Source organism: Spinacia oleracea, chromosome 2, assembly GCF_020520425.1.
Source record: "Spinacia oleracea cultivar Varoflay chromosome 2, BTI_SOV_V1, whole genome shotgun sequence".
Taxonomy (NCBI): Eukaryota; Viridiplantae; Streptophyta; class Magnoliopsida; order Caryophyllales; family Amaranthaceae; genus Spinacia; species Spinacia oleracea.
The window spans coordinates 113,727,359-113,746,541 of NC_079488.1; the positions used below are offsets into that span (position 1 = coordinate 113,727,359).

The 19,183-nt window shown below is 34.7% G+C and overlaps 2 protein-coding genes across 3 annotated transcripts; one reads left to right on the forward strand and one right to left on the reverse strand.

Annotated features, from left to right (window-relative positions):
* Nucleotides 1-48: 48 nt before the first annotated feature.
* On the reverse strand, nt 49-8,048 carry LOC110790897 (CBL-interacting serine/threonine-protein kinase 8). Of its 2 annotated transcripts, none has more exons than XM_021995734.2 (14): nt 7,331-8,048; nt 5,751-5,813; nt 5,101-5,172; nt 4,868-4,975; nt 4,708-4,782; nt 4,572-4,625; nt 4,029-4,154; nt 3,732-3,821; nt 2,901-3,023; nt 1,884-2,003; nt 1,588-1,704; nt 1,214-1,270; nt 1,057-1,131; nt 49-585 (listed from the first exon to the last, which is right to left on the reverse strand). In XM_021995734.2, exons 1-14 carry the CDS (start codon nt 7,487-7,489, stop codon nt 478-480), a joined length of 1,347 nt encoding a protein of 448 aa, XP_021851426.1. In that variant the 5' UTR covers nt 7,490-8,048; the 3' UTR covers nt 49-477. The 2 variants fall into 2 exon arrangements, with proteins under 2 accessions (XP_021851426.1, XP_021851372.1); XM_021995680.2 differs by having other exon boundaries at nt 1,588-1,707; nt 7,331-7,905.
* Nucleotides 8,049-10,538: 2,490 nt separating this feature from the next.
* LOC110783033 (6,7,8-trihydroxycoumarin synthase) lies at nt 10,539-18,983 on the forward strand. Its single transcript, XM_056836321.1, has 9 exons — nt 10,539-10,550; nt 12,744-12,791; nt 13,091-13,602; nt 14,556-14,874; nt 15,587-15,745; nt 16,710-16,714; nt 16,887-17,059; nt 17,484-17,624; nt 18,075-18,983. Exons 1-9 carry the CDS (start codon nt 10,539-10,541, stop codon nt 18,641-18,643), a joined length of 1,938 nt encoding a protein of 645 aa, XP_056692299.1. The 3' UTR covers nt 18,644-18,983.
* Nucleotides 18,984-19,183: the final 200 nt, after the last annotated feature.

The following is a 19,183-nucleotide window of genomic DNA, read 5'->3' on the forward strand; positions in this document are numbered from 1 at the left end:
GTACTCACAGATAACATCCGGACTAGAAACTAGAAAAATCAGATCAGATTAAGTGAGAAAACAATGCCTAAATTCTCTACAATTCCAAAACGTTGTTACATTAAATAATTACAATACATTGTTACATTAAAAGTCTGAGACTATCAGCTTACTATTACATGTATAGAAGCACACAAGTTCATATTTAGCATGTGTTCTTGCCAAGTTTGATTCGTTTTCCTTTCAAATAACAAACAAAGCCAACAAGATATACAAAAAACCATATAAATAAGGTAATCTTTGCACAAATCTACGAAATGTAGTACAGAAAATTCTATAAACACCATTTGGAGGTGATATTTGCTACTCAATCCTCTATTTAGCACCACGTCACAGAGTTTTCTTTCATGGATTACAACTGATGTTGATGCAGGATTGTAAAGTCAGTCAGTAACACAATCCAAATGCCTCCCTAGTCAATCTGAAGTAAGACAAAGGCTATGGACGCTTTCTACCCGTCTTGCTCTTGCCAATTCTCGACATTCCCGAGTCACTAGGAGACTTCCAAATTATATCTTCTAGATTTTCACAAAAGTTTTTGTAAAACTACAACATGAAAAGCATCAATCAGTTATATGATTTTTAAGTAGCACTGCAAGCGAAATACTACCACCGCTTCACAATACTTGCATCGTTTCTTTGTGCACAATAACCAATAAGTGGTTGAAGTTTGGAAACTTTTGCCCATGTGATTAGAGGAATGAAATTTTTTTGAAAAAGATAATCTGCTTTGTAAAGGAAAAAAAGAAAGGTTAATTACGACATTTTACTCAAAAAAAGTTACGGAGTATTAAGAAGGGAAATGATGCAAGTATTGTAAAACAGAGGTAGTAGTTTACTTTCCAGCAGAGATATATAGTTATGAATGGCATAAACAGAAACAGCAATCGAGAAAAAATAATGTTGATGCTAATAATTAGGCCAACAAAGATGAAAAAACACCTCCAATGAGTTCAACCACCCGGAAAATTAACGACTACTTCATTCAGAGGAACGAGTGAAAAAAAAAAAACTAACATTGAGGTACTCGTTAAGATCACCAGCAACTTTTTGAATATCCACCAACAAAAATGTAGGCGCAACTTCAAATACCTAAAAAATGTATCTGATCAGTTCCCCCATCAATGAAATAATTTCAGAACATCATAGTAACCAAAGTCCAATTAAAACTTACTTCTAGAATCACAGTGATATTTCCAGTCTTACCAGCTGATAGACCTTCTATCCTCACCTGCCATAAAAAGAGATTTTAACAAAAACTTATCTCTAACAAACATAGACGAAAGTTACCAGTGGTGTATCTTGAACAGTTTTACGAGGGAGGCCAGTAGATAAATTAAGTAATATAGTATGCAATCTATACAATTCTACACCAATTTTAGGGGGGCTGTAACTTAAAAACACACTAAGCAATTTTCCGCCGGGGGGGGGGGGGGGCGGGGCGCACCCTACTAACAAGGAACATCCGCCACTGAAGTTACCACCATGTATTACAAATAACTAACCCGAAACTGAAGTTGAGAAGGGTTGTTATGTTAGAGTTCCTACCTTATAGTTCCGAATATGCGTCTTGAAACCCATTGATTGGGAAACTACTTCCATACTTGATAAAACAACTTTTGCTGGCTTCTGTGAAACAAAGCGAGTTTGATGTTTCACTGAATCCTGCTAGAAAGGGAACGGAAATTTAAACTTAGGCAGTGAAAAAGACATTACAAGGGTTTCAATCTAAGGAAAAAATTAAATCAAGCTTAGTAATAAAATCTAGGGAAAAACAACCACAAAACATATGATGGAGTCGGGATAATAAGGGTAAAAGGGTGCCAGGAGATACAGCTTGATACCTTGCCTTTATCAAACAAGGATTGGAGATTTAATCCTTGTGATAGAATGATTAGGTCAAATGCGTTGAGAGTCAATGGTCCAACATCATCATTTCCTTGCTGCTGATACTCTTGCTGATTCTGCAACAAATGTTGATTATGTGTAGCAAAGATGATCAAGGACAAAATTAAAGAACTATCTCCTACGAGCCGTCACAATATCAACATTAAAATAAAAGAAAAAACTATTTGACTATAAACTGTAACTATTTGACTAAAAAGTGTAACTATTTGATTAAATATTTTACTATTTGATTGGGGATTTTACTAGTCTCCTAATTGTATAATATAACTATTGATCACGTTGAGTAACTATTTGATTAAATATTTTACTAATTAATAATTATATAATATAACTATTGATCACGTTGAGTAACTATTTGATTAAACAGTATAACTATTTGGTAAGAAATTAGTCCTAAACATAAGACCATCTTATATAAGTTTTTGTAAAATTAAAAATACTAATTTGGGGAATAAGCTTAAGTGATCATACGAGTTCAAACATTCTTTGTTCAGTGACAAAGATTTCACCTAGAATATCACAACAAAGAAGCATCAATGATACATAAGAAAGAAGATCTCAGACGTCATAATGTTTGTAGGTCAGTTTTTGGCAACGTAGTACAAGCTTTCCAGTTTGTATGAAGTACGAGTTCTCTTTCCCCCTTTACCCTTTATTCTTTTTTCTTCCATCTCTTATAGGGTGATAATATAAGGTCACATATGAATGACTTCTACTATTATGCCACCAATTTATAACAGCAGGTCTTAATCTGCACTGCATAGCGCAAAAATTGTTTCCACAAATGATGCCATCAAGAAGATTCTAGAAGTAGTTTAATGCGAATATAAAGGAGGGATGTGAACTACCTGTCTTTGTTTAATTTTACAAGGGAATACTACTCCGTACTACGTATATAACACAATAGGAAGATATGCACAGAAATAGAATGAAGTTCTAAAGTTCACACTGACCTCAGTCTCATCAAAAACAGCATTTATGTCATCAAGGTTGACATCTTCATACTCAATATAACTAACAGGAGTATAATCTTTTTTGAACCATTCATCATCTTTAATCTCAGACATCCTAATACGCTGCAGAGAAGAAGAAAAAAAGAAGATACAACTCAGCAGTAAGTACATAAAGTCATTAAACATGGTCTGAGCAAGAGTAATATAAAACAAATTGCGAAAAGCAGTTCAAAACTTCATGGAAGTGAAATTAAATCATTCAGTAAGGGTGATCTTAAGCAAAGTCAATCACTTGCGCATACAAGTGCTGAATAATTCTATTAACCTCGCAAATCACAACAGATTATAGCATACTACCGCCTCCATTAGTTACTGAGTATTGACTAATAAGAGATTAAAAGTCCTACCAGAATAGAACTCCAAAAGTAATTAGATAAAGTAAATAACATTACTCCTAAATGAATATGTGGAATAAGGAAAAATGATAACTGGATACTTGAAATTCTAAGACTCCTAGCCCTATACGCGCTACTAACAGCCAGTAACATACTCCATGTTATACCCCCAAAAAAAGCTATTAATAATCCACCCAAATAAATAAATAAATCAAGTAAAGTTACTTTTTTCATGGCCATATATTAGTCATTTTGAGTTGGATCTTTTCACCTTTTTATTCTTTCTTAGCAAATGAGTTAGACCTTCACCTTATTATTACAAGAAACCTGTACTTTTTAAAAATAAAACCCTGCAAATCTACTTCCTAAATAGAAGACACAAGCACACAATTGTGCAAAACACTTAAAGTTCGAGTGTTTGACAGGAGAAACATACGGTTTGAGGATTTGGGTCCAATATCCGCTTGATTAAAGATTTTGCACCCATGGAGAACCACGATGGAAATGAAAATTCGGCATTCGCAATCTGCATATCATAAAGGAAAAGTCAAGTGTGAAGATTATACAGAGATAAGAGAGTCATGCTAAATAAGTTTTAATTCTTTGATACTTCTTAACAGAGACCAAGTATACAAAGAATCAATGTTACCAAAAGGCTGAATTGTCTCATAGCTTTAATAGAGGGTCAATGTTAAAAAGGAAGCCATGATAACTCCAATCAAAATGTTCATGCCTTACTGTATAATGTCGTGAGATCAAGTTCGTCAAATGGGAGATAACCTGCCATCAAGACATATAGGATGATCCCACATGACCAAATATCTGCCAAAGCACCATCGTAGCCCTTGTGATTAAGAACCTAGTAAGAGATTTGAAAAAAGAATATGATTAATGGGTCTAAGACATAAAAAAGGTAATATTTTTTTGTATTAACGGCCCGTTTTAGTAGCCGGTAATAAATGGTGGGAATGGGAATAAATCTAAGTGTTATTTGACAAGAAAATAACATCATAATGTCTATGGTAATGAAACTTATCTCAAACATGGTGTTTTTCTTCATAAATTTGCATTTCCACCCAATACCACTCCCCAAATGGTAATGGATGGTAATGGAAATTTATAAATAAAAAAGAGATAATTTTGAGAGAACTAGCATTACCATGGGAATGAATGCTGATTTTCCTTACAAATTTACAAACAAATTCATTCCCATTGACACCATTTATGACCGGCTACTAAACGAGCCGTAAGTAGTTTGCTAAAGTGCAATTTTTACCTCCGGAGCCACGTAGTTAGGAGTCCCACACGTAGTCTTAAGGAGACTAACACCCTACACAAACACAAGCCAAGTTAAAATCATCTTAAATACATAACATCTCTCAAATAGGATAAAAATAATGACATATATATACCTCTGGAGGTTGGGCACTTAGTCCAAAATCCGAAATTTTTAAATTCCCCTGGGAATCTAGGAGAAGATTTTCAGGCTGGACAAACAATATATGAGGATGTTTAGAAAGTTCATTAGGCAATGCAACTAAATGACCATTTTGAGAACATTAGGGAAATTACCTTCAGATCCCTATGGTAAACCCCTTTGCTATGACAGAACTCTGCACCATCAATTAATTGTTGGAAAAATCTGCGAGCTTCCGCCTCACTGAGTCGTCCACGATGAGCCTGGAAAATTAGAAGGGGTATTAACGTAACTCTTTTGAGTCCTTTCAAAGTACATAAGTAAATTCGGGGTACATAACAATGTCAAATGTTATATCTCAAACCAAAAACTTAAGAAGAAAACTTACAATTGTATCAAACAATTCACCTCCCGTGATATATTCCAAGATGATATAGATCTTGGTACGGCTTGCCAGGACCTGCACAGTTGACACCATCAGCTTATCACAAGGAATTTTATGCATCCTCACACAAAATGCAAAGCATAAACTATTTATCATAATATTTTTAGTAGGGGGACTATTACCATTCATACTAGTAATATACTCTTTCATTTACTTAGGCAAAATGTATTCGTTACAGACGGCATATATAAATTGTAGTCCGTCACGGAAAGGAACTCTGCCTCAGTTACACTACCCCCACATAAAAAAAACATTCTTACGGCTCGTTTGGTAGCCGACCATAAATGGTGTCAATGGGAATGATTTTATATGTAAATTTGTACGGAAAATCAATATCCATTCCCATAGTAATGCTAGTTCACTCAAACTCTTTTTCTTTATAAATTTCCATTACCACTCATTACCATTTGGGGAGTGGTATTAGGTGGGAATGCAAATTTATGAAGAAAAACACTAAGTTTGAGACAAAATTTCATCACCATGGACATCATTATATTATTTTCTTGCCAAATAACACTTAGATTTATTCTCATTCCCACCATTAATTAGTTTATTACAGCCTACCAAACGGGCCGTTAAGGCAACATCCTTACCTCGTGTAAACGGACAACATGTGGATGCCTCACAAGTTTCATTATGGTTATCTCCCTTTTTATCTGCAGGAAGACAGTATATGTTCAGTATGAAATGATACAAACAAGAATAATGGAAATTAACGAGAGAGGTGAAGTGCAGGTAAGTGAACATTAGCAACATGATCATCCCAAAAATCAGAAAGAATAGAAGCAACCAAGGACGGGGAGGGGTAGGAGAAAGAAAGCAATGCATCTATTTTGATACAAAATTCAGTTTCATACTTCCATGTGCAAGAAAATCCCATGTATGCAAATTTGGACCAATTCATATAAATAAATTCGGACAAAATACCAGCAATTGACATATCAAGTGTAGAAACTGGGGGCCTTTTTCAGACCAACTTATGTATATAAACTTTTATGCATCCTTTTGAATATAATTGTATAGTAATGCCACAAAGCTGAACACCCAAGAATAAAATAAAATGGAGAACATAAGCAAACTTCATCTTGTATTGATTACCATTTGTTAGGTGAGAATCCGTTAGAAGCTTTGGAGTACAAAACGTCGAAACAAATGGTAAGCAAAAACAATCTCTTGAAGTATCAATTGGGGATAGTTGCTAAGTGGTGAAACTCTTTAGAAGAAAAAGGTATTTTATATTTTTATATCATTCCGTTTATACTTCTGGAAAATCATAATTGCTAAGTATGCATTACACTAAACATAAAACCAAATTATGGGTGTTGGCTGTGAGTGTGTGACTACTTAACTACGAATGAGCACGATAAAGGATAGGCGGCCCCATAGGTTTGTTCATGTAAATCACGGTACAAGACTAGCTAACATAAGTTAGCATTGTCGAAATTGGCCTGATATAGAATGACATGCAACTCCTAGAAGGCTACAAAAGACACGAACATTGAGAATTGATCCAAACAACTTGTTCAGAAGTAAATCACATAGTTGGATGCTCAAGAGGCAAACGGATAATGGCAGGGTAACTGACCCTGTGGTTATATGTTCAAGGCCTTGATGACCATGATCTCGGCTTGGGGTGGTGGCCCTGGTGGGCGGGTGAGCGGGTGGGCTAGAAGCCAGATTATCGTTAATTAGTTGAGATTGTTTCACAGTATATTAGCCTAGTGGAGGAACATCAACCACTAATGTTTCTATTTCTGGCATTTGATTGTACTCCAAAACATCATGTAGTACTTGCACTTCCCACAAACTCAATCACTAGTAAAAAAAACATACCAAAATCAAGTCTTGGACTACCTTCTGATATTGATTAAGTAATTTATTTTCGATTAGGCTCAACGATTACATATCAGATAACAATGCAAGTCTCCATCCAAAATACATAATCCTACCATACAAAAATCAACATAAATTATAGGCTTCAAACTAACTAAATCACAAGAAAATTCAATAACTAAGTCAAAATTCAAACTAAATCACAAGAAAATTCAACAACTAAGTAAAAAAATCAACCCAATTCCCAGTTTAATTACATAAAACCAGTTATAAAACCTAGTGGATCTCTGAAATGTAAGCTTATTCTTAGTCAAACAAAGACAAGGAGAGAGAAAACCACCTGCTCAACCATCTTATGCTTAAGAATGGCACTTCGATCAAGAACTTTCATGGCAACACTTTCACCCGTCTCTGTGTTCTGCGCAAACTTCACTTTAGCAAAAGTACCTTCTCCTATTGTTCTTCCTATCTCATACTTCCCCACTTTTCTCACCACCATCTTCTCACTCTTTCTCCCTAAATTCCCACTTTATCTCTCTAAATTCTCACTCTTTCTCTCTCTAGAAACTCAATTGCTAAAATGGGTATGCATAAAATTCCCTTCCTTCACCAAATCTAAGAGTAAGAAGAAAGATTTTCCTCCTTTTTCATTAATTAATAGATAAAATGAAACTAACCCACAATGGAGAAATTTGATTGATGCTCAAAATTGATAAAGCTAACAACTTTAGAAAGAGCTGAAAAATGGGGTTTTTGTAATCTTGTTTAATTGCAATTTTGCAATAGGTGGGAAAATAAAGAAAGGAACTTTCAATGTGAATCTTTGTCCCTATAAAGCAAGAAAATTTTGAAATGAAAATTGGGTTTGGGTTTTATAGGTTGAGGCAAAGCATGTTTTTTCTTTGTTGGTCTAAAGTTAGGTTGGATTTGGGTAGATATGAAAGCATTTAATTCGTTAATTATTTTAAGATATAATTAAATTAAATTTGCTAAATTATTAATTAAAGATAATATTGGAGTTGTGGAAATGGTTGACAACATGACCCCAAGAGATGAATGCTCTACCTGTCCACTACAAGGTTTGTCCTCTTTTAGCATCTCATCATCCTTAATTATGGCAATGTTTTTGATTTTCTTTGTCCATTTGTTTGCATTTTGTTATCATTTTTTATACTAGCATAAAGTATCAATCAAGTTATGTTTTGACCATGCTGTCATAATGTATGAATATGTGATTGATTTGACTTAAGTAATGTGGGATTGCCTTACCATGTTTGTTTGATAGATGAAGCGTTCAGGGTCTGTATGAAATTGCGAATTTGTGTTGGATGTCCGCCTATAATTATAGCTCTTAAAATTTGACTGGTTATATGGTTATAATAGACTGGGAAATGTATTTGATGTAGTTAGTTTATTTCAGGGTTAATGTTACTAATGGATTGGATCGAACATTTAATAGGTGTTACCATTTAACAGGTTTGTTTTTTTGACATATGATTACATGTGAATGTTACTTCCCTACACAGTGAATGTATGTGCCTTATTTTGTTGACAATAACATTGAATTCAAATCGAGGAATTACGGACTTAGTCTCCGTTGCAATTAAAATTATCTATGTCCGAACACCAAACAAACCTTAACATTTTCAAGGAAAAACATTTTCATATACATTGAAACTTCAAGTGAAAATATACTTTCTGCATGGGACTAAGCAAGCACTAAATAGACATAAGTAAATAATTGATTCATTTTGCATGGGGATCCGATAAGATAAGATGAGGTATTAGATTAGTTGAATTATTTGTTACTTGTTTGATGGAAAAAGATCGGAGAGTGAGTTTGAAGCACTAGGATATTTCAAGAAAGGGATCATGGTGAAAATACTTTTTTAATTTGTCGATGGGACAAACGAACAAATTATAAATACTTTTTAATTTTAAAGACGTTACAAGTTGCAATTAAGAATAAGTGTCCTAAAATTGTTTTTTAATTTTTAATTTTTATGATTTGGCAACGAGACAAACGATGGCAACATTGTTTCAAAAGTAGTCTGTTTGAGTGTTTGTTGATTTACCACTAACTTGCACTGAGTTACAACTTGCAAGTGCCCGAGTGACACAAATGAGTTTATTTAATACACCATCCGTTTTATATTAATACTTACATTTTGACATCTAACACTATTAATAAATTTTAATTTGACTATCATTTATAATTTATAGGTAAAAAAAATATATAGTAACCGTTTTATGAATCAAAGTAAATCTATGTTTTTAAAGGTAATAAAAAATGACTTAAAATCACATTATTCAAGCACAACATGTATCAACGACATCAATTTGATTTTTTTTTTTTTGTCATAATAATGTTAATAATTATGTCAAAATAAATTAGGAACATGTTGACATGTTGTTGACCTTTTTTAGGCATGGTCCACTTAAGAATGAGTTTTTATCAAATGAATTTACTTTTTTTTTATAAACTTGTCGGGCGGGCTTGCCTGCTACCTCGTCCATGTCCGCTCGTTAACAGTAATGGGCCGGGGATTAGCCCACACAATATTTTTCCAAGCCTGCTATTTAAACGGGCCGGATGTACCGAGCTTAATGCTTAATGTGTCTCACATGTTCATGTTATTGTCACAGGGCTCCAGGCCTTTTATGAGCAATGCCATATTTCTAAAGGAAGCAATAGCCAGATACAAGGGAGCAATGTATATAGGCGATGCACCTTGTTCACCTCTTACAACCGATCCTCAGACACTCAGACATTACATTAAGATTATATGAAGGAAGTATGTACAAAAGAAAATCAGAATACGATTCATCAGTTTCCAAAGAAATTGGTAATTGAGGTATAAAATCATAAACTTTTGCCTGAATTAACTTATTGTTAAAATATTAATCTAAAAAAATCTAGATAATATGTTTGTAAACATCTAGAAGTGAAATGTATTGTGTAGAAAAATCTAGAAATATGATTGTAAAATTATAATCTAGCATAATCTTAGGAAATGTCTAGAATTATCCTAAGAAAAATCTAGTAAAAAAAATCTAGATGATGAGGTGAGTAGAAGAATCTAGAAACCATAATACAACAACTACAAATAGGCTGTATTTGTATAAGTTTAGGAATGAACAAATTAAGAGAGCTCCCACAAAATATGAGGGGTAGAAAGAAGGTTCTACCAGAGAGATAAGTGAGAGACATGAGCTCTCACAAATATTATTATACAATTCTTTTAATGTAATCAATGATAAAAATGCAATTTTGTTATATAATTGAGATCCATCAAAACTTTCGCATGCGCCCTCAAATTTATATTACTTATTCTTATACTAAACTGCAGTATACCAGGTATGAAACAAGTAGCCTCAAATAAGGCTCGTCCATCGGATGAGAAAGACCTTACTTGCATTGTTGTTGTTGGGCTCAAATATACCTAAGTACAAGACAAGTTAATTGGCTTTCGGGGTGGATCTGAGGATACCCCCTCTGATACCTAAGTCAATTGGTGGTCGGGAGTAAGAATTCTTACTAGGTTTAGATGGATTTGAAGGTAATAGATGAAAATACCTTGGAAAACGCCATATATCGACATACGTAATACTTCGTGTATGTATATAGTGATCTTTGACAAAGGTTATTGGGCTTTATCATGATGGGTGGTGGGCCATATAAAAGATTTGGTTCCTTTATGGTTAAGCAATGACTTAATAGTCTTAATGGGCTTTTAAGTTAACAAGCTAGCCCAACTAGGAGCCAAATAAAAACCCAAACACTTACCTTCCAAATTCTAGGATTTCTAGCTAGTTAACTTTTCTTCACTCTAATGCAACTTCTTCATATATTTATTTATGCCTAGGTAACTACAATTACACTTTCTACTAAAGCATGGTCAATTAACCTTTTCCATATCGCTCGTACCTGCAATCTCTCAAGTTGATTAGGTGTTTAAACAACTTAGTTAGAGATATTTCATTCATCAATTTGTTGCTTAAACAAAATTCAATTTTATTTCAGTTCAGTTGAGTAGCATTCAGTTCAGCTCAAAAAAACAGCGCCTAACCCTTATTTTCCATTTTAAACCACTTACAGGTTCTACTCGAGATAGTGGGAGTAAGAGAAAGACCTCATGCTTGATATGTGATCAATTATACTTTGTACTATTTGCGGAGTCTAGAAACAAAATTAGTTAAATGTGGTAATTAAGAAAAGTCATTAATAAAACGACAAATTTGTCAAAAATTACTTTATAATATAATATTTTTGCGAAAAACTACCTTATAAAAAAAATGATGTACTCCCTCCATATATATATATATATATATATATATATATATATATATATATATATATATATATATAACCTCCCTTAATACATCTATGCAACTCTGAACATATACCCGAGAAAAAAAAAATATCCTCGTATTTTTCTTTTTATTATTCAAATGAGGAGGAGCTCCAAAGATAAGAAAACAACAAACAATAAAACTCAATCCGTGGACTATGGACCATGGTGCACCAAAAGAACATATGTGCATAAGTAAAAGAACATTACACTACGACAAAAGAACATGTAATATAATATTTCACTTTTTTATTATAAAAATAATATATTATTTCACTATTTATTAAAAAAAATATAATAAATATATTCACGTTCTTTTCACGTAACCAAATATTCTTAATGTGTACCATACTCACTATGTACCATGATCCACCTTCTAAATTACAAATAAAACTACATCTACTGAGGAATTAAGCGCGGGATCACCGCGCTCCTAGCGTCCTCTACTAAAATTCTATTGAGTTCGAAAGCTCTGCAAAATGAAAAATATGAATTCCAATATGTTGAGCCAACCATGATTTGCATCTTCTAAGTCAATATGTCGCTCTATTACCCTCTCGATAAACATAAATAATTTCCACCGTTGAATTCGAAAGGGACAACCAATATATCCGTTCAAAGCATTGTTTGAAAACGTGTGATATCTTCATGACAAATAAGTTAGTATCACCATAGTTAAGAAGATCCCGCCAATGTGGACGTTAATGCAATACCGTATCAATGAAAACAAATTACAAGAAGTCAATCAATCTAAGTAGGTAATCAATCAATTAGCATTACATTGAACCATTTTTTTTTATATATACTTCATCCCCTTTTTTTACTTGCATCATCTGATATTTCACATTTGTTAATGCAAATATTTTAGCCATTAATATTTCTAATTTACAGCAGATAAACTTATAAAATGTTGATATTTTAAAAATATATATCAAAACAAATATAACAAGATCCACATGATTATATAATTTATGTATAAATCACAAAAAATGATAAAATAGAATGTGCAAATATTGTAAAATAGTTGATAAAATATTTTTACTAAAAAAATAGATAACTTTTACGTATATATAAGGATAACTTTTAAACATTTTGAGTTAGTTTTTACTCTGGTGTACAATATTTATTGTACACCACCTGTAAATAAATAAGAATTTGTGTAAGTAACTATTATAAGTCAACATTTACTTGTCTACATATACTTTCTAAGGTATACTAGTAGCTTAGCTTTTTGATTAAGCTAAGCAACTTTATCAACGACCTTACTTGAACACGATCTGTTCTTCTACAGGATAATACTTTTGTGTTCTTGAGTTGTTCTTAAACCAAATCAAACAACATGATAGTAGTACTACTACTTCTATTCCTTGTACCCTTTTCTCTAATATTTCTTCTTCTTAGGCTTTATTTGGTTGGGAGGAATTGGAAGGAAAAGAAAAGAAAGGAAAGGTAAAATAAGTTTTTCTGTATTTGGCACAAATAATTATATGGGAAGTGGAAGGAAATGAAAGAAATTGGAAGGAAAGCTCCTTTATAAAATTTTCACTTTCCTTTCCTCCCAAAATTGGAGGAATTTGGAAGGAAAGAGAAAATTAAAAGCTGTCATTTATATTTCCTTTCTCTTCCCTTCATTTCTTTCCCTTAAACCAAACACATGAAAATAAAATCTATTTCCCTTCCTTTCTTTTCCTTTCTTTTCCCTTCCTTTCTTTTCTCTTCCTTTCCTTTACTAATAATGAACCAAATAGGGCCTTAAAAAACAAAGGAAGAATGAACCCTCATTTCACCTTCCACCAGGACCAAAAGGGCTTCCCCTTATTGGAAACCTACACCAATTTAACCCTTCAAAACCTCACATCTACTTTGCTAACCTAGCCAAGATCCACGACCCGATTTCAACGATCCGATTCGGAAGTGCACCGGTTGTGGTGGTTCAATCGGCCAAGACGGCGAAAGAGGTCCTTCATACACAAGACTTAAACTTTTGTTACCGACCAAATTTGATAGCAACACAAAGGCTAAGTTATAATGGGTTAGACTTAGCTTTTGCTCAAAGCTTTGAGTATTTTAGAGAGATTAAGAAGATTTGTGTTGTTCATCTTCTTAGCTCTAAAAGAGTTGAATCGTTTGCTCCAATTAGACAAGAAGAAGTGTTGAGGATTTCGAAAAAGGTTTCTTCTGGTTTAGAGATTGTTAACTTGAGTGAGATGTTAATGAGTTTTGCAAGCTCCAATATATGCAGAACTGCCTTTGGCAAGAGGTAATTAATAATTGGGAAATTTGTTGTTTTTTCTATCTTATAAATACACCATTTTTATATTAACTATTTTGTGATTTTATTTTTTTTGTAATTATTAAGTAAAGTATGTTTTTGTTTTAAAATGTACTGTCACTCTACGTTCTTCTCATTTTAAAATTAAGACATGTTTTTCGTTTCTAATGTCAAAGGACCAATTCAACCAAAAGCTTAAGCTGATGGTTGAAGCCCAAAGATTAGTTTTATACTCTATCACGCCCCCTCACATGAAAGCCCAAAGGGCTTGAAGTGTGGATGCAGCATAGGCCTCCTCATACCTAGCGCGAAATATTCCACTTTGAAAGGAGGGGTGGATGAGATTCGAACCCGTGACCTTTGCGTCACGTTGGCTCTGATACCATGTCAAAGGACCAACTCAACCAAAAGCTTAAGCTGATGGTTGGAGCCCAAAGATTAATTTTATACTCTATCATCTAAATCGTTTTAGGATCTTTACACTATAGGTCTCAATTTTGAATTCCCGCCCCATTTGTTAGCTTAAGGAGTGAACACGTACTTAGCCTTGAACAACTCTCTTTTCTTTTCAAGGTCTAGATCTTAACATAAACAAAAGAAGAAAAGTACATCAAAGTGTTAGAATATGCCTTGAATCGGTCAAACCCATTACTGCAACACTCCAACACGGGGATCTCACTAAGGTTATCTGTTTCGGATATATTTTTCGGGCGTTTTTCGCATCTGTCTAGATATTACTGTAAAAACTCTCTCTAGGTAATAACATAGTTGTATTCTGTAATCTGTACTCCTCAACATCAATAAAACGCTCCTTTGCGTAGCCAATACATTGTCAGTGAACCACGTTAAATTTACGTGTTCTTTATTACGTTATTTATAATCTTTCTTTTTCCGTTATAACACAAAGTACCCTCGTTTAAGATCTTTATAAAATTTCACAGGTATGGTGACGATGAAGCCTCCAACAGGAGCAGATTTCACGGCCTTCTAAACGATGCTCAGGCCATGTTCACGGCCTTCTTCTTTACGGATTATTTTCCTTCAATCGGCTGGCTCGATAAGCTAACCGGACAATCCTCTAGGCTTGAAAAGACATTCAAGGATTTGGATGTGTTTTATGATGAAATCATTAATGACCATCTTGATACGAAGAGACTTGAATCTGAACAAGAGGATATCATTGATGTTTTGCTTCACCTTAGGAAAGAGCGTGCCTTTTCATTTGAGCTCACTATAGACCACATCAAAGCGGTCCTTATGGTACTAAATTTCTTTTATTTGTGGCAAGTTTTTTGTGGGATTATGGTACTAAATTGCCTGTTGGTTCAGCGGTGATTGAGGCTGAACTTGGTAGGGAGAACTCGTGTTCGATCCCCCGCAACAACAATTGGGAGGGGACTTAAACCTATCCAACCAGAACTCGCCCCGAATCCGAATTAGCCCTAAGGGTGAACCGGGTTCTAACACCAAAAAATTAAAATGAAGGGAGTTGTTTAAAGATGGTTGTAGGTAGGGACTGGTCGATCAGTACGAGTTTTGGGTCGAGCCCACGTGTCGTGGCCTGAACGGGCCCCGTCGATGCCAATAAGCTTGCTTGTATTGGGTCGGACTGTGTCGGGTCGAAAATTAAAAAAAAAAATTGAGCCCTAGGCCCACAGGCCGTCGTGTTGGGTCGGGCTGTCGTGTCTAAGCCTAATTATACTAACTTTAGCGTGCTTAATTTGTAAGGTTGTGCTGTTCCTTAGCGTATTTTCCTCATAAAATGCGGCTCCTGCCCGGCACACAACCATCTTTATAGTAGTTCATAAGTCGGAATGTCGTGTCTAAGCCTAATTTTACTAACTTTAACGTGATTTGTCGAGTTGTGTCTTATTTTTCCTAAAAAGATGCGGCCCAAACCCGACCCGCAACCATCTTTAGAGTAGTTCGTAACTAAGTTGACTACTCTAATTTTAAAACATTTTTTTTGCAGAATATGTTTGTAGCAGGAACAGATACAAGCGCAGCAAAGGTAGTTTGGGCAATGACGGAGCTAATTAAGAACCCAACCGCGATGAGGAAAGTACAACAAGAGCTTCGTAATTCAGCAGGAAACAAAGGTTATATATCAGCAGATGTTGGAACTTATACTGTAGTATAAGTTGTTAGTTTGTTTCCTTAGTTTAGGAAGTTTATTACTAGATACTAACTTGTACATATGTTAGTATAAATACCTAAGCTTGTATTATTCTCATAAATAACACAATTAATAAAATGTAGTCTTTAGTTTTTCTCTCAAAGCTCACGAGCTTCCAAGGCTCAACAATGGCTTCTTGCTTTCTTCTTCCTTTCTTCTTCCTATTTCCTCAATTCTAACATGGTATCAGAGCGGGAACGATCCCGGCTCTTCAATTCCGCATAATATTTTTGTTCAAATCAACTCATCAATTTCTTTTTCCCCAAAAATTTTCTGCTCCGAAATTTTGCTCGAATTGGGTCTTAATTCGACGAATTAGGGCTTTAATTCGCCCTAATATCTTCTAAAATCGCTCACAAATCTTCTTTAGAACCTTGAATCAAACAATTTTATGATTCTTGAGTTTTCCCCAAATTTTAGGGTTCTAGAATCTTACTACTGGAATTAATCGCAAGCGTTTCGTCAATTATTCCTCGCCGGCGATAACCAGAGGAAGATGAATAGTTACTGCCGCCTCCACTGCCACCCGTAACACCATTTTTTCACAATCAAAGGCGCGAAATCATCATCAAGATCTTCGCTGCCATTGAGGAAACTCTTGGAGAATTCAAGGTAGTGGATTACGATTCTTGAGTTCGTACGTTGTTTGGAGCGTTCTTGGTTTGATTTCTTGATCTCCTTGCTTACCTTCTTTAATTGCGAGTTGAATAAAGTTTCACATTATTTGAGTGATTCTCTGTTTAATTGGTTGATTTCTTGGCTTCTACTGCTTCCCCTGCCAATGATGTTGCTTAGTTTTGTCCTTCACCTGAAAACTCTCTCTCTCCTCAACCAAACTCCCAAAGAAAACCAACTTCAATTTCATCTCCCAAAACTGGGTTTCTAAACCTTCTGCAAATTAATTGATATGTTTTGTTAGTCCGGGTAACATATGCTTGAGCTGAGGTTTAAGAAATGTCAACTGCATCAGTTTATTTCCAATTGGTTTTGAATGTTCATTGGCTTCCAATTGGATGTTGTTCTAAGATGTTATTGTAGTTTGAAGTTCTGGTTCATGTCCGATTTGGGTAGTTCTTGACTGGACATTGAATTGAAGTGTGAGTGTATTGTTGGATGATGGTGGAGTATTGGTTTTAGGGATAGCAGAAGTAGAAGTTCATGCTGGAGAATTCAAAGAAGCGTTTATTGTAGGTAGTACTTTCATTGGAGGATTCTTTGTGACTTATGTCAAATTGTCCTCCAAGATGAAATCATACGAGTATGGGTGTTGTATGTGATTTGAAATGGTGGTTCTTATGTCAGTCCTGCAGATAACAGAGGTGGTTGTTGAATGTTGGCTTGATTTATTGCCAATAACATTGAATTTTTTTTTGGTGTTGAAGTTTGTTTGTGACCCAACAGAGGTTGAGGTTTTATTTTTGTGATGACCCAACAGAGGTTGAGGTTCATTTTGTGACCCATAGAGGTCCTTTCTCATTGATCCGTAAAGATCAATTTCATGATCCATTGTGATCTTTCTTTTGATGAGACCCATTGTGGCTCATTCTATCCGACCCATGGAGGTCATTTTCAGACCCACGGTGGTCCTCTTTCCGACCCATAGTGGTCAGTTTCGACCCAAAGTGGTCAATTCTCAAAAGACCCAAAGGGTCATTCTCAAATTGTTTCTTTTTTGATCAATTTCTATCTTCAGCTTTATTTTTCATAGCTGAATTTCTCATTCTTTTCCTCTCAAACACATTATCCTTCATTCTTCACATTGGAGTTACGGTGTATGTGTGTGATTGGTTAATGATCAATGGTGTATTTTGGAGCAGGAAGCTGATTCATGGTGGTTAGTTCAACCAAATTATTCTGATTGGTAGTTCCATTTGTATGAAGTATTCTGGTGGTGTTCTCATCAGTCAAGTTGTTGGTCATGGTCAGAAAACAACCATGGATTCACATAACAGTTTTCAGATGCTAAGTGTTGAAGAAACACAAAGGTGCAGTGTTCAAAACTTCAGATACCTCCCGTTGACAGTATTCCAGATGTTGTGGCTGCAGTTCTCATCGCCAAGAGGAGCAACCGAGAAACAACTGCTTCATTTCATGATTTCAAACTGAAAATGTTTAACACCATTTTCAGTTTGAGGGGGGGTGTTAAAACTTATACTGTAGTATAAGTTGTTAGTTTGTTTCCTTAGTTTAGGAAGTTTATTACTAGATACTAACTTGTACATATGTTAGTATAAATACCTAAGCTTGTATTATTCTCATAAATAACACAATTAATAAAATGTAGTCTTTAGTTTTTCTCTCAAAGCTCACGAGCTTCCAAGGCTCAACAATGGCTTCTTGCTTTCTTCTTCCTTTCTTCTTCCTATTTCCTCAATTCTAACAGCAGATGATCTACCAAAGCTTGAATACCTCAAAGCTGTGGTCAAAGAAACGTTAAGGTTTCGTCCTGCAGCTCCAGTGTTAATAGTTAGGGAAACACTCCAAAAATGCAGTATAGAAGGATACGATATTCTACCAAAAACCCTCGTGTTTGTTAATATATGGGCTATCGGAAGAGACCCTGAAACTTGGAAGGACCCGGAAGAATTTATTCCCGAGAGGTTTTTGGGAAATTCAATCGACTATAAAGGGCAGGACTTCGAGTTGATTCCTTTTGGTGCTGGGAGAAAAATGTGCCCTGGAATGCTTCTTGGTGTTGCAAACTTTGAGCTTGCACTTGCCAATTTGTTGTACTCTTTCGACTGGGAATTGCCTGTTGGTATGGAAAACGAAGATATCGACACTGATACATTGCCTAGTGTCACTATGCATAAGAAAAATCCACTTTGCCTGGTGGCAAGGAGTTATTCATAGTTTCCTCGAGCCTCAAATCCATCCAACGATTATGCTATATCCATACATAAGCATAATCAGTAGATGCCAACTAATTTAGTTGGTAAAATGTTAAGGGAGTGATATATACCTAAACTTACGATCGAATCCCGTCTACAATAATTTCTTTTTGCAAAATCATGTCCATAAATCAAATTCCATTGTCTATTAAAGATTGTGTACCATACTACGTACGTTACCATGCACAACATCTTATATTTTCAAGTTTCAACATGCATGTATAAATCTATTGCATATTGAATGGCAATATCAGCTTTCTAATTATACGTAATCGTACTACATTAAGCAATTATTTTATTTTTATATGGATTATGATTCAATTAAGTACGTAGCTCAACTCTTTATTAGAAGAAACTAACTCCAAGTTTTTGCGTTACATAGGTTAATTATTTTCTTAACAAATATATATGTTAAATATTGTTTGTTGTTTCTATTTCCTTCTTTCACGATCACACAAATCATACAAGAGGCCCCAATTTTTGATAACGTCCTATTTGTGGC